Raw genomic sequence first — 25,327 nt, 5'->3', positions numbered from 1 at the left:
AGAAATCTATGAACCAAAAATCATTCACCAAAACTCTATCCAGCCTCTCCCAAATCTTCCCCCTTCTCCAAGTGTACTTAGGGCCAATAAATCCCAAATCAAAAAGTCTGGCTGACTGAATGTTTTCATTGAAAATGTTCATTAAATTGATATCAGGAGATCTCCCACCCTTCTTCTCACTAGGTGAAAAGATGCAGTTGAAGTCACCCCCAACAATCTAGAAATCCTTTATAGAATAGCTGAAATCTTGTAACTGTTGCAAAAGTTCTTGTCTAGCAGTGGATGTACAGCTAGCATAAATGAAGGTAGCAAAACCATTATAGTAATTTAAGTTAATCATCAAGTGGATAAATTAATCTCCCTCTATTCTATAAGGGATTTCTGGATTTCAGTGCCTAACCAAATTTCCACCACAGCTGGTAAAAGTGATATTTCTTTCAACTAGAATTCTAGCTACTGAGGGTCTGGATAAGTTGAAGGTGGGGAACATCCAACTTCAAAGGTCTTCCCAAAGCTTTGCTAATGTTGAAGAGAACTTTGTGGTTGAAAATGGTTGAAAAAGTGTAGTTTAAGTAGTGTAGTTTAAGTCCAGGTAACCTAAACCAAATGGGGACAATGGGAAGTTCTTTACTGGGGTCAAAATCAAGAGTCCACTTTAGTAGTGTCACTGAGATTCCTTCAATCAAAATGGATTGTTTAGAAAAGATTCTAGCATAGTCTTCTTCCCTTGTGAGATTGATGAGAATATGCCTTCCATCAAGTAGGCCTACTTTCCAGGCCCCTTTAAATTTCAGTCCATCAAAATATCTTCTCACAGATTCCATTTTAGGATGGCCTAGTTAAGATTTACCAATTGAGGTGAATTTATAACATTCAGTAAAACCATTTAGGTCCTCTTCAGTAAAGTAGATAGCCAATATCCCACTTTTCTTGCATATAGGCTCGAGGAGAGGGTCATTACCTTCATGATACTCTTGAAGAAAAACCAAATCATCACGACTCTGAACTTTATCATATCCTTTCCCAACAATATCAGCAAAAGTGGCCTTGGCCCACTGAATATTTGTGGAAATATCAATTGTATTAGGGTCAGAAATCACTGAAAGATCCGAGTACAGAAACTAGCAAAAGGGGTCAGAGCTGTGGAATTAACACTGAGTTGTCGATTTTAAGTAACTGAGTAATAAATGAAGGAGTAGAGCAGCAAAGGCACAGTAGAGACAAAGAAGTAGAGAGAAATCCAAGTAACCAGAAAACCCACACAGTAGAAAGAACAACCCAAGCAACTAGATAAACAAACAACAAACAGTGGGGCTAAGCAATGGAACAATAATATTTGAAAAAACCAAAACCCGGGAAGAGGTAAAGAGTTAGGGAAAAGTAGAGCTTGCAAAAACTAGTGATGATAGGAGAGAGAACTAGTTGAACTTAATGAGGTAGCAGAGATTAGGCCATCTACAGTAACAACTAGATCCATTTTGTTGAAACCCTAGCAAGAACCAGAGAAACCCCCCGCCACGCACGTTATATTTTATATATATATATATATATATATATATATATACACACACACACATGTGATTGGTGTCAAAGTGTAGGTCATAATTTAAAATAAAATGAAATGCCTCTAAATTTTAATTTGGAAATTAAAATTTTTGATGCATTGGAATTGGATTTTATGGGATCATTTATACCTTCATTTGGAAATGTGTATATATTTATTGAAGTGGATTATACTTCAAAATGGATTGAAGCAATTGCTTTACCTTGATGTGATGCTCCAAGTATTTCAAAATTTTTAATTAATAATATTTTTACAAGATATGGAATGTCGAATGTAATCATTACCGATGGAGGATCTCATTTTAGAAATGCAATAATTGCAAGATTGGTAGAAAAGTATAATATAATGCATAAAATTGCATTTGCTTACCATCTCTAAACTAGTGGTTTGGCAACAATATCTAATAGTGAAATTAAAAGAATTTTTGAAAAAAGTCTTAATAAAATAGATTGGTCTGCTAGATTAGACACTGCATTATGGGCATACAAGATAGCATATAAGACATATTTATGAATGTCCCTGTATAGATTAATTTTTTGGGAAGACTTGTAGAATTGGAGCATAAAGCTTGTTGGGCTATTAATAAATTCAATTTCAATTTAAAAGATGCTGGTGCAAAAAGATTAATGTAATTGATTGAGCTTGAAGAAATTAGGAATAAATATTACGATAATGCTAGGATTTATAAGGAAAGAATGAAAGAATAACATGATCAGAAGATAATAAAAAAGGAATTTGATCTTGGACAAGAAGTTTTATTATACAACACATGATTGAAATTATTTCAAGGAAAACTGAAGTCTAGGTCGAAAAGGCCACTCAAAAGTGTAAAAGTCTATTCTTATGGAGCTGTTATTATTGAAGATCTTAAGAATGGAAGGATATTTAAAGTGAATGAGCACATATTGAAACCATATTTTGATGGTCAAAGACCAGTGTTTAAAGTGACTATAATGTTGGGTCACCTAAAATAATGACTAGGAATGTGGGGCTGACGACAGTAAACCAAGCGCTTTGTGGGAGACAACACATATTTATCATTGTTTATTTTAATATGTTTTTTTGGGATAATTTAACATATATTTATATTTGTACTTTTATAGATTCTGTGTATTTGAGAAATTTGACATTAAGAAAATATTTAGAAACATCTTTATTTACCTAATTTTATGGAAGAATTGAGAATTTATTGGATCAAAATCGAAATGGCAAATTTTTTGGAACTAGCGCATAATTCGCCAAATTGGGGTCTAAAGCGCCACATTCTAGAGAGCTAGCACCTGAATCGCCAAAATCAATGCCTGAGGCAACGCAGTGATGAAAATGACTTAAAACATTTCAAAAGGTGGCTTTTCAGATTTTTGTTAGGTTCTTCTCCTTATAACTCCCAAAAACTGATTCCAAAGTTCATTTTAGGGGGGAAACGAGGGAAGAGGGGGAAACCAAAGTTCATTTTAGGGGGGAAACGAGGGAAGAGTCACTAGTTTTCAATTCATATGGCTTCCTACTCTAAAAGTTTCGCTAGATTTAGAATTTTCACTGGAGAAAGTTCAAAAGTTTTGATGCGCAGAAGTTACATGATCGAGTTTTTGTGAAGAAGAGGTTAATCAAGGAAAGGGGATTTTTGAATTGAGGATTAAACACATTGATTATTCGAGTGAAAGAGATTATTGCGTAGATACCCTGTGGTGAAAGAGTTTTAAGCAATTCTACAAGGAATCAAGCAAGTAATTGTTTATGTGATAGATAATTTTGTGCAATTCACTCCTTCAAGAATAAATGAGATGTTTATGATTGAAACTGTTCACATTTTCTATTATGCAAATTTTACCCCTACAAGAAATAATATGAATGAACTCTATCAATATCTTATGAATGAAGATGCAAATTGGGAGGCCATAGATGATAGAAATGTAAGTTTTTTCTTCATCATTGTTAAACTCTACATAAGTTTTTCTTCATCATTATTAAATCCTTCATCTATGGCATGACATTTCTTTTTTGCATCAAAATTACTCCCTACTATGAAAATCAGTAAGGTAACTAAGGAGAGTGCTACTATGAATTATTGTATTCAAACTGAAAAACCTGTTGATATTGGTGCAATAATTGCCAAATCGGTTTTGGGTTTGATTGTCAATGGATCTGCAACTGAACTGGGACATCCATCCCTAATTTTTGTACTATGCAGTCAATCGCAAGTACCTTATGAGATTTGGGAGAAAGTGCTTCTTTCTTTGAAGTCGATGGACCCAGAAGTTTATTACAACTGTATTGGAATGAGAGATGAGAATGATATGATCATACTGATGGATCAAGCATCCCAGAATTCATCACCTATTTAGCCTTTCTTCAGTTTGAAAGTACTCTTGAAAATGATCAAGAATATAGTGAAAGAGGTACAAAACCTTATGAATGCAATTGGGACTATTTCTGAAATGCTGGATCATCAAGATTGGAAGCTGAGGGAACGTTTTGAACATACTGGATGTATCTAAGATGGTTTGGTACGTATGTTCAAGAAACATGCTTGGATTGAGAAAGATTCAACTGACGAATTTCCTTGTCGACCCTTCTACAACTTGTACGTGCACTATGAATCCATGGGAGATATCCAGGAGGACGAGAGCGAAGAAGATGTTTGAACTTACTTTATGCAAGGAATGTTTCGTCTTGTACTCATTATTTTAATTATTTTGTTGTGTTGGATTGCATTTACTTTTGTTGTTGAACTCTATTTATTTTTATGTTTGGTATTTCAATGGTTTAGAATTTAGTGTTAGGATTTTTAGTTTGCTTTGGACAATGAATTAGTTGTTTGTTGGCTCAAAAAAATGTTAGTTTGTAATAGTGCAGATTTTATATATAAAAGTGAGTTTTGTGTTGTTTGTGAAAGTTTGGTGTTACATTAGTGTAAAATTATGAGTATAAATTTTTGTTTGACTTAATTAGAGGTTGACATAAAATGGTACATAACAGATTTCCTCAAAAAGCAAAATCTGGAATAATTAACGTGTTGAATCATGATGCGCCAAAATTGGTGCCTAAAGTGTTGGTTGAGAGAGAGTTGGCACTGGATGTGCCAGATATTGTGCCTGAATTGCTAAATTCCTGAAAATGCCAAATTACCTAAAAACTTGTAAAATCGCCCATCAAAACTACATTTTTACCACTTGGGTCGTCTCCTACCTCTAAACCATGACCCAGGGCTTCACATTGTGTGCGTTAGAGAAAATTTTGAAGGCCAATTATCATATATTTCATATTCTCTTGGTAAGAGCTTCACTTTAACCTATAAATTTTTTATTTTGACCATGGATATTTCCAACATTATGGAAGATCCGAACTTTGGGAGTTTTGTTGGAAAAACTTGAAGAAAACACAAAGTGAAACTTTTCTTACAAAATAATATTACTTGGTGAGTTAGATTTTTTATTTTGTGATTTATTTTGATTTTATTTGAACTTTCATAGAAATTCTGATGGCTCCATGAGTAAAGAGAGGGAAGCGAATAGGAGATTTTAACTCGAGAAAATTTGTCAATTTTAAAGACCAATATTTTTTTAATACTCAAATGGAATCAAAAAAGCTGATCTAGGAACGAGATTTTGCTGACCCAAGTGGTGATATTAAGAGGTTGATCATCGCCAAAAATTGGGAGAGGTTTTGCTAATTCACTGTAGTAGCGATTTTGCCTTTGAGTCGGGAGTTTTATCCCAACTTGTGCTTCACCATTGACGATCACATCCTTGTGAGAGGTAAGTAAGTTCGCTTTTCTATAGATAGGATCAATGCTTTGATGGGCTGAGGAATGCATTTCATTGTGAATATGCTGCATTCATGATCACTGATTCATCACTAGATGAAGTGATTTCCTTTCTGACTGATGAAAGATTTAAAATAATAAGATAGTTAACTTCTTTGTTTTCCATGATGACTATTCAGTCAAAGATATGACACCACTTCTTCTATGCTAAATTAATGTCAAAAAATCATCTGAGTGAAGTAACAAAGGATAGAGCTATGCTAAATTTGTGCATTCAAAAAAAGAAGGCAGTAGATGTTGGTGCTCTTATAGTTCATCATGCTCAGAGTATAGTTAGTAGTGCTACAGCTAGTGGTTTGGGTAACCCTGCCTTGATTTTCATTTTATGTGAGTAATCAGGAGTAGAGAAATCTTATTGAGAAGTATATGATTCAAAGAGTTGAATCATTTGTTGAGTCCAGGAGTGGAGGTAGTGGTAGACCCTCAACATCAACTGCAGGGGCATCTACTTTTTGCTCTGCTTCACTTGAAAATATTATGGAGTAGCTCATGATTCAACAAATAGATATTGTGAATATGCAGAATAGGATAGGAGGAATTGAAGGAAGGAAAGCTTACAATGATGAATCTAAGCATAGGAGACTTCAGCATGATATAGCTTATGAGGAGGCTATGGTTAGATATCTTAGGGGTGAGTATACGGTGGAATCTTGAACTTCTCCCAACTTCACTCCTTATGCTCTAGATTATGAAAAAGAAGAAGAAGAAGAAGAAGATGATGATGATGATGAGGAAGGCGACAAAGATTGATATCTTAAGAGTTAGTTTGTTTGTTAGTTTTATTAGTTATTATTTATTGTTGTTTTAAAACTGTTGTAGTAAGAACTTTCATTTTAATGATGTGCTGTGAACCTAATTTATAATATTAATTGTAGATATTTACTTTTTATTCATTTTTAATATTTTCATTTTTTGTTTCCATTTTTAATTATTCAGTTAATCCTTTAAAAAATATTATGTTTCATTTAATGCTTTAAAACCTGTATGCATTTTTAAATTTAGTACCTGCAGTATGGCAGAGCTCAATTTCATATTCATAAATCCTCTACATGTTTGCTTTTAATTTTATGCATTCAATGTTTTCTTTCACAAACTAAATTTTGTACTATTACATTTTAATGTACTTAAAAATATAAGTTTTGGGGAAAGAAAATTTTCCTTTAAAAAGAATTAAACAAAAAATTTATTTCTCCTTAATTAACTGTAATTTTAAAATTAATTTAACATGACTTGAGATATTAATATTTAACTTTAAATGACTATTCTTAAGCTTATGAATATTATGATAAATTTAGGTAAATGTTTTAAATAATGAAGGTCAATTTTTAAGTTAAAGTTGTTTGGTATAGTAAGTTAGGACTATATTTTTCTATTTAAAGTAAAGGACATTGTATTTTTGAAGTATTAAGAATTTTAAAATTTCATGTAAGGAGAAAAGAATAAAACTTTATGAACTTTATGAAAAATCATAAATTGAAAAATCATAAATTAATATGAATTTAAAAAGTGAAGAAAGGTAAGAAGTTTTGACTTTAAGAAGAGGATAGTGAATTTCAAAATTGTTAAAGGCTATCCAGATATAGTAATCCTCACTTGAAAAATAAGAAAATGAAATGATTGAAAAGATCTTGAATAAAAATAAGAGAAAAGAAAAAAGAAAATAAGAAAAAAGAAAAGAAAAGAAAAACGAGTGAAGAGAAGCTTGAAAAGATGCCTAATCAAAAATTGGCTTCACTTGAATCAACTTAAAGAAAAGGCGTTATTACATTTTCTAAACTTATATTGAAATATTAGTAGCATTACTAGTAAATCTTTCCTGAAGTTATATGAATGTTCTAAGTATGCTTGATATGAAAAATTACAATTCTTCTTGAAAAGAATAGAGATTTAGAAATCTAATAGAGATTTTCTTCTTGAAAAGAATAGAGATTTAGAAATCTTAAATTTTATTACTAAGTACTCTTAGACTTAGAGTTGGAATCTATGTTATTAAATTTTTTTCTTAAATTTTACTATTTTATTTATTTAAACTAAAGTATAGAAGTTGTTAAACTAAAGTATAGAAGTTGAGTTGTAAGTTAATCTCTACTCTAAGTCATATGCTTTTATGTAGTAAAAGTGTCACTTGAGGACAAATAACATTTAAGTTTGAAGGATTTTAATACACTAAAATAATATGTTTTTGTATGTATACATTTTATGCTTATTTTTGGTTATAATACACTTTAAAGAAGGGTATTTTCAGGTTTTTGTTGTAGGAATATCAATTTTAGACATTTAGAGAAAAAGTCGCAAAAAGGATGAAATTTAAAGTCAAAATCATTAACTTTAGGATTCTAGAACATGAAGCGCCATTTTACATAGAGTTGGCATCTAAAGCGCTAGAAACGGCACATGAGGTGCCATTTTGCATTGAGCTAGGGCTTGAAGCGCCAGATTTGGCTCTTGAAGAGCCAAATGCCAGAACAACACTATTTTAAGAAAGTTGGGGCTTGAAGTGCCAGAACCAGCTCCTAAAGCACAAGAGACGAATTTTTGCAGATAAAGGCAGTTCAGGACAATTTTTTGCAAATTTTGAAAGAGAAACATGTTCTAAACGGCCCATGGAGTGACTCAATGCATCTGGACACTTTGGAAGGTTATTTTGTGAAGGGATATGTCTCTTGGATCAATAGACATGTCTTTTGAATTCAAAAGGGTTGACTTTTGGACAAAATTTTGGAGGGAATTTTGAATTCTTTTTAGAGGGAGGCAACCTCTAATGAAAGAGAGGGAAGTTTAGGGCTTGTGGTGTTCATGAAAGGGGGGTGTAAGAGAGAGTGTGGCGTAAGATAGAGAGAGAGAGAGAGAAACTCAAGGGCTTGGAGATTTTATTCAAGGATGGTAAGAGGAGAAAAAGTTTAGAGATTTCTTCTTTATTACACTTCTAAGAGAGAATTGAGAGTGCATGTAGAGTGCATGTAAAGTGGGAAAGTATTGAGAGTGCATGTAAAGTGGGAAAGTGCTTGAAGAGAAATTCTAGGGATTTTCTTGGGAGTTGTGCTGAGATAAGTTGTGCTCTTTTATTTCTTTATTTTGTAAACTTGTTTTTATATATGAAATCTATGTTTTGTCGTATCCTTCTCATGAATTCTAAGTGTCATCCTTCTCCCTACTTTGACAGATAGTTTTATTAAGAATTGATTTTGTTTATACGGTTTTAAATGTCAATAATTTGTGATGATTTGAACACCAATCTTCATTTGCATCTTGATCTAGCCAATTAAAATGTTAAAATGTGTTGAGAAGCATATGTTCTGGAAGAGATATGATTTCTACAACATGGGGAGAATCACATTTGATTCCATGTGAGAGGATGTCTTCCATGGCGTTGAGTGCAAATAAATAAGGAAATATACTTTTTTAGATGCAGAATTGGAGATTTTAAGATGATAAATTAAAATCCCCAATTTGGGCCAGTTGATTGAATTCTAATGTGAGATTGTTACCTCTCAGGTGAGGGAGTAGTGAGAGCTCTAGAGTGCCAGTCGATGGTGCCAGTCTATGTCCTTCCAGCCTAACCACAAAATTAGGGACCAAACTATGGATTAGGCAGTGTTCTTTATGCACTTGGAAGAGGGCAATTAAAAGGATTGCTCCTTATATATATATATATTTCAATTGATTTTAATTTCTTCACAATCCATAGGTAAAGAATGCTTTCTTAAATTTAAACTTTTTACCACAAAAAAACTTTATTTAGCTTTCGTAAATTTTACTTTTGAAAATTTAGCAATTAGTTTAATTAAATTAGTCTTTTAATTGCATTTTATTTAGCTTAGATTTCAAATTTTGTACTTAGCTTTTGTAGTTTAAAATAGTAGTTTACATTATAACCTTAAGAATTTTCTTATAAGCATTTCCAACTTCCTTGTGGGATCGATATCTACGACTCCATTAGAGCCCTTTTCTTACTTGAACGATACGTATACTTGCATTATTTTTAGGAGATTTGACAATTTAAAAGTTCTTTAAAGGGTAAAACTATTTTTAGTTATTTTTGTTGGGATTAAATTGCATATTTACTATTGCATCTGCCGTGTGTAATTTGTAATATTGAAAAATATTTGCAAAATTCACACACTAAATTTACCCACATCAGTGTGCAAAAGATTTGTGGCACCTAAGCACCTAGAAGTGGCGCTTAAGCACCATAAAAACCAAGAAGGCCATGCCTAAGTACAACAGACCTCGTGATTAAGCACTAGAGGTAGTTATTTGATGATTCAATGAATTTAGACAAATATTTGAAGAGGTATTTGAAGAAACTCTTGGTGAAAATGTGAGATCTGGTCAATGGACACAAAAATACATTCAATTGGATTTTGAAAGGAGGCAACTCTTGGAAGATTCATTGAATGTGGACACATTTTGAAGAGACACCAAGACATCTTTTTTAAGATTATAAAAGAAGACTTGGGTTAACTTTAAGAATATGATCCCTACTTTCTATATTGATGTAAAATACAATGTATGCAATTATATGTTTGATTTCCTTAATAATTATTCTTAATTTGCAACAAAGTCAAAAACTTAATACAAAGCAAAAGCTAGGTAAGTTTTCCACTATGACAAACATAAGAATACAGTTACAATATGTAAATATGGGAAACTACGCAAGTATACATAACATTACCAAGTAATATAGGACTTTTTGATTAAGCACCGGATATCGAACCCATAGGGCGATTAGCAATATGCACTTTAGAAAACTAGAAAGCTAAAAAATTTAGATGACAAAAATCTACTTAGCAAAATATTCTTACTTAAACTTAAGTTGCAAAAAAAGGAATGCAAATTCAATTCTTTTTGTAATTCTTTTTGTAATTTTTGACTTTTTGTAATTTTTGATTTATGAAAATAAAGCAAGCAACTAATTAACTTAACTAAATATTTGCAAGATGAAGGAAGTATAAGTAAAATATCTTTTTCATTATTATGAATTAGTAATAAGTAGATAAATTTTTTTGTGAAAGTATTTTAAATGTGTTGTGCCAAATAGGAGCAATAATATTCTTTACCCTTACTAAAGAAGCTATAAAGAACATTGGTTAATCTATAATTTGAATAGTCTTCAAGACTGGTTAGGTACAGTAGATACTAGAGCTCACTCTAGAGTTCCCTCTTCTCCCTCCACTTGGAGTCTAACATCTCGTATCAAAACTTAAAACTAAAAATCAAATTGGTGGCTTTAGCCTGTCACTCTAGAGTCCTCTAATTCTACACCCTTAAAAAGTTTATTTCTCTATTTATTTGCACTCAACCCCATAACCCCATGAATTGCACTCAACCCCATGAATTATATTCTCATCCATGAAATCAATATGTGATTCTAAACCATTTGTTGACTGATACAATACCCTCTTGGATCTTACATGTTCTCACAATAGGTATTAACATCTTAATTGGCAAAATCAAGAAGTAAATGAAGTGCAAGGTTTCAAATCATCACAACGTCTTCCAACATTAAAGCTCAATACTTCACACAATTTCCTTTCAACACTTAATCACTTATCATTTTAATGAAAAATATAAAAAAAAACTACTCAAAATCATGGAGAAAGCACAACCACACATGAGTTTAAAAGTAGAAATCATGCACACAGACAAGAAATCTAAATTAAAACCAAGTGTAGTCACAAATATAAACACTTATGTGAAATTCTTTCCTCAGAATGTCTTGAAGTTCCTTCGACTTCTCTTCCTTCACTCACAATACAAATTAAAAACTCAAAAAAAAAGAAAGAAAGTGCTCAGCGGTGGCGGTAGTGATGGCGACTTGGATGAATGATGCTTGTAAAATATGATGGGTGGCTGGCCTCTGGCTGTTGGCCTCTGGCTGGTGGCTTTGATGATCCAAGTCTTATTTAATAAAAATCCAAAAGATGCCTTAATGTACCTTCAAAATGTGTCTGCATTCAATGAATCTTCTAGAAGTTGTCTCCTCAAAAGCCAATTGAATGAATTTTAGTGTCAATGGGATATTTCACACATTTTTACCAAGAGTTGCTTCAAAACTCTTAAAAAATTCATGTAAATTCAATAAATCATCAAATAACTACTTATGGTGCTTAAGATTGGGGTATCTGACGCTTAATTAGGAGACTCTGACGCTTAGGCTTCAAACCTGGGCGCTTAGGCGCCCCAGTTCATTTTTGCACCTTTCTTAATTTTTGCTTTAAATTTGACTATTTTTCACTCCTTTTAGCATTTTTCGTCCATTTGATTTTACCTAAAAGAAAAACACACAAATACCTTTCATTAAAGCGCAATCTCTTAAAAATAAGTATAAAAACACTATATTTTAGGTGTATCAAAATCCCTCAAACATAAAATGTTAATTGTCCTCAAGTGACCTTTCAATCTTTAAAAACCAATATAAGTAGTTTGATATAGTGATTGTAACCACCATATACAAAAATGAACATGAAAGGATGTGTCTCTTGGGCAAATACATCGAATCAAGACACATTTTGAAGAGATCCCAAGGGACCTCTTATAAAACTATTAAAGAAAGAAGAGAGGACTTAGAAAAGAGTTCTGAAAATATTGGCAAGTTTTGAAAGTTCTTTTCTGGGGAGTTAGTTCAGAGAGATTTTCAGGAACAACTTTTTATTTACTTTATCCATTTTGTTATTTTGTTTTGAGTGATTGTAAAAGAGAAGAGATTCAAAGGAACTTCAAGATTTTGGTGGAGGACTTGAGATAAGTTTTATCTTTTTGTTTATACTACTTTTTATTTTAATTGAGATTTGTTATTGGTTTGACAATGATTTCTTCTTTTAAACAAAAGTGTGGTTTTGTTTTTTTTCCATGGATTTTGAGTAGTTTTCTTTATCTTTCTTCTTAAAATGATAAGTAATTAATTTTTGGATGGAAGTTGTGGAGAGTATTGATATTTAATGTTGGAAGAAGTTGTGATGATTTAAATTCATGCACTTCATTTACTTCTTGATTTGGTCAGATGATAAAATTTGTTGTGAGAACATGTAAGAACTGGGCTGGTATTCTCTCGATAACTAATTGGAAAGAATCACATGAGGTTGTATGAATGAGAATCTAGTTCATATGATTGAGTACAAATAAATATGAAATATTCATTGATGGGTGTAGGGTTAGAGGACTTTAAAGTGACAGGTTAAAACACCCAACTTAGTTTATTATTTTAGGTTTTGATACGAGAATGTTAGCCACCAGGTGGAGGAAATTAAGGAAACTCTAGAGTGAGAGCTAGTATCTTCCCCGCCTAGACGGTCTTCAGAACTATTCAAACTTTAAATTAGCCAATATTTTTTATAACATCTTTAGTAATTGTAAGGAATATTATTGCTCCTATTTGACAAAACAAGAATTTTTATACTTCTACAATAGAATTTCTATAATTATTATTGATTCATGATAAGAATAAAGATATTTTCATATTAAATACTTTTCTTTTACAAAAACTTTAGTTATCTTTTTACTGTTTCGTTAAAATATCAAAAATACCAAAATTATATTAATTCCTACAAAAATCCTTTTTAGTTTAAGTAATTATCCTTTTTAAAAATAGAAAAACATTCTAAAAAGTGCATATTGCATAATCTTTCTTGTGGGTTCGATATTCAAGTCTAATCAAAAAGTCTTATATTACATGATAACGATACGTATACTTACATAGTATCCCAATATAAGTTATATAAATTAAAAAGTTAAATTCTTATTTTCTTCAGGATCAAGTTTTTGGTTTTATTGCAAAATAAAGAAATATAAGTGAAAGATATCACAAAACTATTGTTATACTGTGCATAAGCATTAAGTATCAAGGGATCAAGTTTTAGGCGCTACTGCTGGGGAAGAAAACTAAGTAAATTTCTATTTTTAGAAATTCTTATTTAAACTTCAAATATTGTATCTTATTTTGTATGTTTAATTTAATTTTATTTTATTTTATATTAGTGTATGCGTAATTTAGGTTCTGAAGGACTAGTGCCCTACGATTTTGAATTAGAAAGAACTATTAGAAAAATCAACAAAAAAAATTTAAAAAAAAATTTTTGGTTTATTAAAAATCTTGAAAAATCCAAAAAAATTAAAAAAATAGTAAACCAAAATGATCAAAATGCTGAAATTCATCAAGAGTTTAGACATTCAAGAGATTAGACCTTTAAATCCCTACTGTAGATGAACTTCATTGTAGTATTCAAAAACCTACTATAGTGGCTAATTCATTTGACCTTAAACCTGCTATTATCCAAATGATATCAAATAATCAGTTTGGGGCATTACCAACTGAAGATCCAATTTTACATCTTGCCAATTTTCTAGAATTGTGTGCTACATTTAAATATGATGGTGTTTCAAATGATGCCATAAGACTTAGGTTATTTCCTTTCTCATTGAGGGATAAAGCTAAGATGTCGTTGAATTCATTTGTATCTGGAACTATCCAAACTTGGGGTGATTTAGCACAAAAATTCCTTTTTAAATATTTTCCACCATCAAAAACTGCGAAGCTTAGAAATGATATTACATCTTTTAATCAGTTTGAAGGGGAATCTATTTATGAAGCATGTGAACAATTTAAAGAGCTCTTAAGAAAGTGTCTGCTCCATGTTATACCAGATTGGTTAATAATTCAAACCTTTTATAATGGATTAATTGGTTCTCTTAGATTTATTATCGATGTCGCTGCTGGTGGTTCATTGATGTCAAAACCATCATGATGCTTATACTTTAATTGAGGAGATGACAACAAGTAGTTTTCAATACAATAATTTTCAATGGCTTTCTAAAAAGTTAAATTTTAAGGAAGTAGCCAATATTAAAGAAACTAATGCTTTTGCCTTGTTAGCAAATCAAATTGCTATTGTTTCAAGGAAGTTAAAATAGTTTGGAATGAGTTTTTTCTCAACCAATTTCCATGATTGAAGAGAATTCATTAGGCCAAATGGTAGATTCTCAAGCACCATTAGAGACTTTGAATGCCATAATTAATAAGCAAAATAACCCATATTCCAATTATTATAACCTAGGTTGGAAGAACCATCCCAACTTTAACTAGAATAACAATTCAGTTGGTAATAATCAGCTATGGGGGAACAACCAAGTAGACCCATTAGGAAACTCGAACAACCAAGGGAATAATAATTATAGATCTACTTATCCTCTAGGTTTCAACAGTAATACACAATTTAAGGATAAGAAGTTGTCTATAGAAGAAGTGGTGTTACAAATGGGTAATCAGTTACAAAGTCAAAGAGCTATAATTAGAAATATTGAGAATCAACTTCGGCAAATCGCAAGTTCATTAAGTAATGGATACCAAAGAACACTTCCTAGTAATACTAAAAACAATTCAAAATACCAGAATAAAGTGCAAGTTAAAGCCGTATTAAAGCCGTACAACTTTCCGTACAACTTTGAAGCGAAAGAGAGTTGAAAGGTAGGATTCAAAAAGAGATTGAAATAGAGAGAGAAGAAATTGAAGAAACCTAAGAGGATGCTCCGAAAGATTCTGAAAGACCTATTTCTCCGCCAAAAGTTGATTTAGAAAAACTACCACCTCCATTTCCTTAGAGACTTCGACAGCAGAAGTTGGATAAGCAAATTTCAAAATTTTTGAAATTATTTAAGAAGCTTACAATCAATATTCCATTTGTTGAAGCCTTAGAACAAATGTCAAGCTATGTAAAGTTTTTGAAGGATATTCTCAACAGAAAAAGAAAGTTTGAAGATAATGAGATTGTTGCACTTAATGAGGAGTGTAGTGATATATAATAATTTCTCTCTAAAAATTTTGATTTGAAAGATTTGGGTGATGACTTTTATTACAGTTCCATGCGCAATAGGAGACATATTTTATGACAAAGCTTTATGTGATATAGGTGCAAGCATTAACCTTATGCCACTTATGCAACCTTATGCCATTATCAATATTTAAAAGATTGGGGTTAGGAGAAATAACCCCTACTACTGTAACTTTGCAGTTAGCAGATCGTTTGATAACCTATTCCTAAAGGAGATATAGAAGATGTCCTAGTGAGTGGATCATGTTATCTTTCCTGTTGATTTCATTATGCTAGATATGGAGGAAGATAACGAGATAACTATCATTTTGGGAAGACCTTTCCTAGCGACAAGAAGAGCAATGATAGATGTGCAGAAATGTGAATTAACAATACACGTCAATGATCAAACATTTACTTTTAACATTTCAAAATCAATGAATTACCCTATAAAAGGTAAAGATGATGAATGCTATAGAACGAATGTTACAAGATATCTGAGCGAATGTCATTTCAAGACTACTTATGATGAAAAATTTGAGAAAAAGATTTGGAACACGAGCAAGAAGAGGAATTAGATCAATGTGTAAACCTTTTTAAGGAAGATTCAAGTTATGTTTAAAACATTTTTAGAATTTTGGACACAATAGACAAAGATGAATCATTTTGTCTATCTATTGAAAAACCTCCAGAACAATAGTTGAAATTACTTCCTGAACATTTAAAATATGCCTTTTTAGGAGATTCCTCTACTTTACCTGTTATAATTTCCACAAAGTTAATAAAGGAAGAAGAAGAAAAGCTGATGAAAATTCTAAAAAAATTTAAGAAAGCCTTCAGATGGAGAATTACTGATATTAAAGGAATCAGCCCTTCAATTTGTGTGCATAGAATTAATCTGGAAGAAAACTGCAAACCCAGGGTTGATCCAAAAAGGAGATTAAATCTGGTTATGAAAGAAGTTGTTAAGAAAGAAATTTTAAAGTGGTTAGATGCTAGAATTATCTACCCTATTTCAGATAGTGCATGGGTTAGTCCAATTCACTGTGTTCCTAAGAAAGAAGGAGTAACTGTAACTGTGAATGAGGATAATGAGTTAATACTTGCTAGACCTGTTACAGGGTGGCAAATATGCATTGATTATAGAAAATTAAATCTTGCCACTAGGAAAGATCATTATCCACTACCCTTTCTAGATCAAATGATGGATAGACTAGGTGGGCATAAATACTTTTATTTTCTGGATGGATATATCAGTTATCACCAAACACAAATATCTCCTAAGGATCAAGAGAAAACAACATTTACCAGTCCTTATGGTACTTTTGCTTTTAGAAGAATGCCCTTTGGTTTATGTAATGCCCCTACTACATCTTTCAAAGATGTATGATGACAATTTTTTGTGATTTAATTGAAAAAGGGATTGAAGTCTTTATGGATGATTTTTTAGTGTTTGGAACTTCATTTGACTCATCTTTAGAACATTTATCTAAAGTTTTTAAGCGCTGTGAAGAAACAAATTTAGTCCTTAACTGGGAAAAATGCTAATTTATGATATCAAGAGGAATTGTATTAGTTCATCAAATATCAGAAATGGTATGGAGGTGGATCCTGCTAAAATTGAAGTGATCACTAATTTACCTTTTCCAACAAATGTAAGGGAAATTAGGAGTTTTTTTAGGATAAGGTGTATTCTATATGCGATATATTAAAGACTTTTGAAAGATTACTAAACCTTTATGCCATTTATTGGAGAAAGATGCAATTTTCAATTTTGATGAGGAATGCCTAAAAGCTTTTAAGTTATTAAAAGAAAAATTAATCACTGCACCAATTATAGTTTCATCAAATTGGTAAAAACCTTTGAACTTACGTGTGATGCAAGTGATTATGCTATTGGAGCTGCTTTAAGACAAAGATAGGATGAAATTTTTAAAGTTATTTATTATGCTAGTAAAACACTTAATGAAACTCAAATTAAATATATAACAACTTAAAAAGAGTTATTAGCAATAGTATGTGTCTTTAATAAATTTAGATCATATTTGATTAGAACTCATTGTATAGTGCATACAGATCATTCTGCAATTAAGTATTTAATGAAAAAGAAGGATACTAAACTGAGACTTATAAGTTGGATTCTTCTCTTACAAGAATTTGATTTTGGAATAATAGATTGGAAGGGAACTGAAAATCAAATTATTAATCATTTGTCAAGGATTGAATTAGAAAAACCACTCTATTTTGAAAAATAAAGTAATTAACATTTTCCAGATTAAAAATTGTTCACTGTAAATGAGTGGTGTGTTCCGTCGTATGCCAACATTGTGAACTATATTGTTAGTGATCTTAAACCCTATGGAATGACCTACCAACTAATGAGGGAATTTATTTCTGAAGTTAAGACTTATTTTGGGATGACCCATATTTATATAAACAAGGAAAAGATCTGATCATTTGAAGATGTGTACCATTAGAAGAAACTTATTAAATTATCCAAAAATATCATAATTATGATTTTGGGGGATATTTTGGTGTTGATAAAACAGCATACAAAATTCTACAATCTGGATTTTGTTGTCCTACAATTTTTAGTGATGTTAATGCTTATATCAAAACTTATGATAGATGTCAAAGAGCAGGTAATATTTATAGAAGAAATGAGATGCTCCTCAATTATATGCTAGAAATTGAAATATTTGATGTTTGGGGATTAGATTTCATGGGACCATTTATACCATTTTTCAAAAATTTATATATTCTATTAGTAGTGACTATGTGTCCAAATGGATAGAAGTTATTGCTTTACCTTGATGTGATGCTCAAAGTGTTGCAAAGTTTTTGAAAACAAACATATTTTGTAGATTTGGGATGCCGAGAGTTATCATTATGAATGGGGGAAGTCATTTTAGAAATGCCATTATAGAGAAGTTATTAAGGAAATATCATATAAATCATAGAATTGCTACTGCTTATCATCCTTAGACAAGTGCTGCTAAGTGGTTTGGGACAAGTGGTTTGGTTAAATTATCCAATCAAGAAATTAAAAGAATTATGAAAAAATCTGTGAATCCAACAAAAATAAATTGGCCAGTCAAAGTTAACTATGCTTTGTGGGCTTATAGGACTGCATATATAACTCCTATAGGAATGTCCCCATATAGACTAATATTTGGGAAAGTTTGTCACTTGCTAGTTGAACTAGTTGAACTTGAGCATAACGCTATTAAAGAGTTCAATTATAATTTAAAAGATGTCGGAGAGACTATTAAAGAGTTCAGTTATAATTTAAAAGATGTCGGAGAGAAAAGATTGTTACAATTAAATAAGCTTGAAGAGATAAGGAATGAATCTTATGAGAGTGCTAATATTTATAAAGAAAAGATGAAAATGTCGCATGATCAAAAGTTTCTTACTAAAAATTTTCAGCTAGGGCAACAAGTTTTGCTATATAATGCAAGGTTAAGATTATTTCCAGGCAAACTTAAGTCCATGTGGATGGGCCCATTTGTTGTGATAAAAGTTTGTCGTTGTGGAGCTGTGGATATTAAAGATCCTAATTCTGAGAAAATTTTTAAAGTGAATGGACATAGAATGAAACCTTATTACATAGGGGATCAACATAAGTATGATGGAATGATGTTGGGTCAGGTCAATTAGAATGAGCATTGGTTACGTCGGGCTGACGACATAAAACCATGCGCTTTGTGGGAAGCAACCCATAGTTATCACTGTGTTTGTGCTTTAATTGTTGTTTTGAGTCTGATTAAGAAATTTGGGGTAGTATTTTTGAGTTTATTATGTGCTAGTAATGATTTTTAGACTTTATTTAGTAACCTAGAAATTTTAGAAAAAGATTTTGGATGTTAAGTTGGTTGGTGCAAAAATGTGCACTAACGCTTAAGCGCTAGATCCAGTGCTTAAGCGCGACAGTTTAATCACATGTGTAAATTTTGATTTCTAGAAGGTATAACTGCAATTTAGTTGGAATAAACGTGTCTTGGCAGTTTCTAGTCGTGCCTAGTAGTTGTGAGGGGGAATTAGGCCTATAAATAGAAAGGGTTTTTGAAGGAATTTTACCCCAGATTATTTTTAGCCCTAAAAGTCTAAGAAAGAGAGAGATTTAGAGAAAATGTCTTCATGGGAGATGGATTTGAAGAAAAAGGAAGAAGCCATGAAGAAGAAGTTAATTAGTTAAAGTGCACAGGAGATGTATAACTTTTTCTTAGCCGTTAGTATTTAAGGAATATCAGAGAAGATCAACAAGAGAGAAGATCAACAATCAACAAGATGAAGAATATTATATCTGTATTAGAGACTAAGGCGCTTGAATTGCATGCTCATCTATAACATATTGGGTGGAAACTTAAGATGCAATTCATTTATACCAGTTATATAGAGGAAGCAACAATTTTATGGATGCCACATTCTTTGAGAACCAATCTTATTTTTCCAACTCTAAAAGAGCTCGTCACCACCGTCCATTTTATCAATTCTATATTCCTAGAGAGACTATTGAAAGACAAGAATTTGTTCCTTCTAATAAAGAGTGGCTTTAAGTTAAGTGTTAGGAATTGTGTGTTTGGGTGTTAGGAATTGTGTAAGTTAAGTGTTAGGAATTGTGTGTTTGGAGTAATGTTTTTATGTGTGTTAGTGTTTATGTCTATGTGTTTAATTGTAAAATGTGTCTTAAGTGTTTTGTACTTAGGAAAATTTTCTCATCCAAGACTATATGGAGAGAGAACTAAGTGTTAAATGTGTTTGTACCTGTTTGTGGATTACTTTAAGTTTGTTTTTATGAAAATTTGTGTTATTTTTAGCCTCAAATTGAATTAATTATTATGGAGAATTTTGAGAGAGAAGGGAGTTATAAGAAGTAAAAATAGTCATTTAAGTGATATGAGACCATTTAGGGGTGGTTTACTTAGGCTAATAGTGCATTTTACTTAAAATTAAAAATTTCAAAAATTGTGCATTGGAGCCTAAGCGCCCCATCTCGCGTTCAAGCGCGAGCTAACCCGAGAGGTGGGCGCCTAAGTGCCACTTATCCGTGCTTGAGCGCCGATTCACGAAAACCAGTTCGTGAATGGTTAAAAGTGACTTTTAAGTCCGAAAATACAATTTTTAACACCTCCTATCATCGTCCCCAACTCAAAGTCGTGATTTTGAGGGCTAGGGCAAGTGCAATTTAAAGATTTCTTGGTAGAATCAAGTGATATTTGCTAGATCCAAGTTCATTAAGGTAAGAGCTTTACTTCTATGCAAAAGTTTTGGATTTTCACCATATATTTTAAGCACATTTTGAAGATTTTGAAGATTTACTATTCATGGTGAAAAGTGAAGTAACATATATGGAAATTGCTTGGGAAATTTAGTTAGTGCTTTTGGAAGTTTAGTTTAGTGATTTAAACTTTATTTTTAAGGTTATTTTTGAAATTTATCAAATTTGTAGAATGACACCAAGAATGAAAAGGAGTAGAGAAAAGAGCCCATTCGATTTGAGCAAGTTTGTTAGTTCAAAAGCTCAAGATCGATATAGTGACATTCTACAATCACAAAAATTGATTCAGGAGTGATGTTTCAAGAGTCCAGGTGGAGAGGTAGAAGACTTGATAGTTCGCCGACAGTGGGTACAGTTCTGTTATTTCTCTATCGTCGTAGTGATTTTTGTTGTGAGTGAGTTTTATACAAATCTCCCAGAGGTTGAAGACGATCGAGTTATGGTTAGAGGGAAGTTGATAACTTTTACTCCAGAGATAATCAACTTGTTTTACTATTTATCACCGGAGAATTTATGTTTTTATGTGAATTATAGTCCTAGTGAAGCAGAGTTATATGAGATTATTTTATATTTGACTATTGGGAGAGGACTTTGGAAGAGGACTTTGGAAGATTAACGAAGATTAACAATGAGAGGAGAGTAAGGGTCCATTTGGGGCAGCTTATAAGTGCGAGCGGCATTTTCAAAACACCATCATACTGTTTTGTTAGCGCGTTTTGCCAGCTTATCCGAAACTGTGTTTGGGGTTTTACTCTAAACGCAGGCCGCGGGTTGACCTCTGCGGGCCGCGTTTCAGGTTAAGCAGCTTATCATGAAAGGCACAAGCTGCCCCAAAAGGCCCCTAAATCTCCAAACTTCAAAACTATGTGCACCTTCAAAGGTCTGACACTATTTCATTTCTACTCATCTGCTTCTGACCAATCATCTCAGTGAAGTGAGCAGAGAGAGAGCAACATTGAATTATTGTATTCAGGTGGGAAATCCCATCAACATAGGGGCTTTGATCTATCACATTATCATTAGTTCAGCTGTTGTTGCAACTACTACGGTATGGGATTTGCTTCCTTGATAGTTTTGTTATGCGAGTAGGCTGGAGTGAAGTATGATAGTTGGGAGGAAGTTCTGTTACCTCTAAAACCCATCACGAAGGTGCATGTGAAGACTTATCCTGAGCATTCAATTTTTGCCTGAAGAGGAGGATTTTCCAGAAGTTATGGATTAGAGAGGTTTGCTGAATCTACCACTATTGCATCTTCATCACGACCATCTACTTCCCGTGCTTCTACATCTAGAGGTGATACCAAGACTCAGGATGAGTTATTGCAGAAGATGATGAACAATATCAATTTTATCGCTGATAAGGTACAAAATTTACAGCATTTTGCAGATCATACTAATAGTTATAATAAAAGGACTAGTGATTATAAAGAGAAATTCCACTCATCTTTGGAAAGCCTGATTAGAGGTTAACAAAGAGTTCAATTTCCTCCATATCCCCGATATACTGATTATGAGCCTGTAGAAAAATGGTACAGCGGTCATTCTGAGGATGAAGAGTAGAGCTGAGAGATTCATTTTGTGGTTGTAATATGTTGTGAACTTTGTGGTCTGAGCCTGCTACATTTTCATCCGTGTGTTGTTTTGGGACTATGTTTTATATTGTGTTTTAAATTTTTATGTTATGTTGTTGTTGTTGTGACTATTGTGTTAGATAGTATTTCGTTTTAAAATTTTAGGATAGTAGCTATTATTTTCTATTTAGTACTGTGATTTAGTTAGTTTAGAACATATCTTAATTTCATATATGTTATACTGTAAAAAATCTTGCTAGCTTAGATCTTAAACTTGAAATTCAAAAACTACTGCCCTGTATTTTTCTTTTATCATGTTTGTGTGTTATTTGCTTTTATACTCACTATTTAGAAGTCTATTTGAATCTCTACATGTTGAACTAAAATAAAATGTTAGAAAATTTGATAAAAAATTTGTTTTTCTTCTGTCTTTAGTTATACTTATAACATTAGGGTTTAAAATTACTGTTAGCATGTTATTCTTATATATATCTAATGCTAAACTGTTTAATCAGTTAAAATTTTAAGTTTAGGGGGGATGAAAAATATTTTCAAAACTGGAATTTTATTTGTTCTCAAATGTACTACAAGTGAATTTTAATTTTAAAAGAAAAATTTATTATTTATATGAAGTTATATTAGGGAAGTAAAATTTGATTTTAGAAATTAGAAAGAAAATTTAGTTAAAATTTTAAGTAATGAAGAAAAACTTTAAGTTAAAAATTTTTAGTTTAGATATTGATTAATATAAGTGAGTATATTTACTATGAAAAATTGTATTTTTAAGAAATCTCGATAATTTACACTTTTATTTTTAATACTTAAATTTCTTTTATTAAAAAAATTTTCAAAACTATTATTATATCTATAAGTAAAAGTTTTATATCAAGACTTTACTTTAGGAAAGGAGAAGTGGAATTCAAAATCATTAAAGGCCTATCCAGATATAGTAATCCTTGCCTGAAAAATAAAAAAATAAAAAGAAAATGAAAATGAAAAGAAAAGAAAAGAGAAAGAAATGAAAAAAAAGGGAAAAGAAATGTAAGGGAGGAGAAGCTTGAGGATTAGTTCCTAATCAAAAATTGGTTCTACATTTGATCTTTTTGAAGTATGAGACTTTATAAAATCTTAAGCTTATAAATATAATATAGTAAGTAAAATAATTTTTAATAAAACTTTAGAAGTAGAGAAAATAAAAAAACTAAAATCTATACTTAGAGACCTTACAATATTTCTAAATTAGTTAGGAACTCATTTTTTCATATTTCTTAACATTAAAAATTTTCAAACTTTAACTTTATCTAATTCACTAATTATTTTTTCTAAATTGGACTACTATATTTCTAAATCTAAATTTTAGTAACTCCTAACGAAACTCATATACATATCATACATATTTGGTTTTTTAAAGATAGAAGTGTCACTTGAGGACAGGGAAGGTTTTAAGCTTGGGGGATTTTGATACACCTAAAATATATAGTGTTTTTAGACACATTTTTATACCTATTTTTAAAATATTGTACTTTAATGTGTTTTTCTTGCAGATACAAGTAAAAAAGGAAAAAAAATTTTAAAAGAGTGAAAAAGGATCAAATTTGGAGCAAAAGGGTGAAAAATTGAGCAAAAGAGTTTTGGCGCCTCCCTAAGCACCAGATCCGGTGCTTAAGCACCAGTTAAACATAGAAAGCCGTGCCTAAGCGCCGAGACCCCGTGCTTAAGTGCCAGTGGCAGTTACTATACGAGTAAAATCGGTTTTCATGAATTTCGAAGAGATTTTTGAGGCACCCATGGGCTTAATAGGTGGTTGTAACCACCATGGACAAAAATTATCATGAAATATGCATCTCTTGGGAAAATACATCAAATCAAGACACATTTTGAATAGATCCCAAGGCAACTCATAGAAAACTATGAAAGAAAGAAGAGAGGACTTAGAAAAGAGTCCTGAAAATATTGGCAAGTTTTGAAAGTTCTTTTCTGAGGAGTTAGTTCAACAACTTTTTGAGGAACAACTTTTTGTTTACTTTATCCTTTTTGCTATTTTGTTTTGAGTGATTGTAAAAGAAAAGAGATTCAAAGGAACTTCAAGGGTTTGGTGGAGGATTTGAGATAAGTTTTATGTTTTTGTTTTAAACTACTTTTGGTTTTAATTGGGACTTGTTGTGGGTTTGACAATGATTTCTTCTTTTAAACTAAGGTGTGGTTTTATTTTCTCCTTGGATTCTAAGTATTTTTCTTTATCTTTCTTCTTAAAATGATAAGTAATTAATTTTTGGATGGAAGTTGTAAGAGAATCGAGGGAACTCTAGAGTGAGAGCTAGTATCTTCCCTGCCTAGCCGATCTTCAGAACTATTCAAACTTTAATTTAGCCAATGTTCTTTAGAGCATCTCTAGTAAGGGTAATGAATGTTATTTCTCCTATTTGGCATAACACAATTTGTATACTTACACAACAGAATTCCTATACTTATTACTGATTCATGATAAAAAGACATGATAAATACTGATTCATGATAAAAAGAAAAATATTTTCATATTAAATATTTTTCTTCTACAAAAACTTTAGTTATCTTCTTATTGTTTTGTTAAAATATCAAAAACACAAAAAATATTTTAATTTCTACAAAAATCATTTTAAGTTTAATTAATTATCTTTTTAAAAAATAGAAAAACTTTCTAAAAGTGCATATTGCATCATCTTCCCCGTGGGTTCGATATTAAGATCTTAATAAAAAAGTCCTATATTACTTGATAATGATACGTATACTTGTGTAGTATCCCAATATAAATATATATAAATTAAAAAGTTAAATTCTTATTTTTCTTCAGGATCAAGTTTTTGGTTTTATTGCAAAATAAGGAAATATAATTAAAAAATATCATCAAAACTTTTGTTATACTATGCATGATCATTAATTATCAAGGGATCAGTGCAACACCATGGAACTTGAGCACAGGCTCCTCACTCCCGGTACTATCATAACCGGCATCATTGATATCTTATTTATCCTTGTTAATGGGGTTCATCGGACATAAGTATGACTTGAGGATCGATTTGGGAATCGTGATCAAAGTTAAATTGAACAAAATTAGTTACGTTATCACAAGAAATAGTTAAAATATAGCTGAAATCATAATCATTATATTCATAATACCCTGGCGGGGCAAAAAGATAATCATACATGGTCAGGGGTTTGAGGATTTTTATCCCCAAAATCGAGACAACCAATTTAACAAAGGTAGACCTTATCATGCCCCCCCGTTTTTGTGAAAATTTG

General features: G+C 31.5%; 1 protein-coding gene across 1 annotated transcript in view; it reads right to left on the bottom strand.

Moving 5' to 3' along the window:
• Positions 1–839: 839 nt before the first annotated feature.
• LOC110032862 (putative pentatricopeptide repeat-containing protein At5g59200, chloroplastic) overlaps positions 840–25,327 on the bottom strand; it is a 125,684-nt gene continuing 101,196 nt past the window's right edge. Inside the window, exon 4 of the mRNA XM_020736634.1 lies at positions 840–1,121. Coding sequence (XP_020592293.1) covers positions 840–1,121 — 282 coding nt within the window. The remainder of the gene's footprint in view (positions 1,122–25,327) is intronic.

Source organism: Phalaenopsis equestris, unplaced genomic scaffold (genome assembly GCF_001263595.1).
Source record: "Phalaenopsis equestris unplaced genomic scaffold, ASM126359v1 Scaffold001040, whole genome shotgun sequence".
Lineage (NCBI taxonomy): Eukaryota > Viridiplantae > Streptophyta > Magnoliopsida > Asparagales > Orchidaceae > Phalaenopsis > Phalaenopsis equestris.
This window is presented reverse-complemented; position numbering and strand designations above follow the sequence as displayed.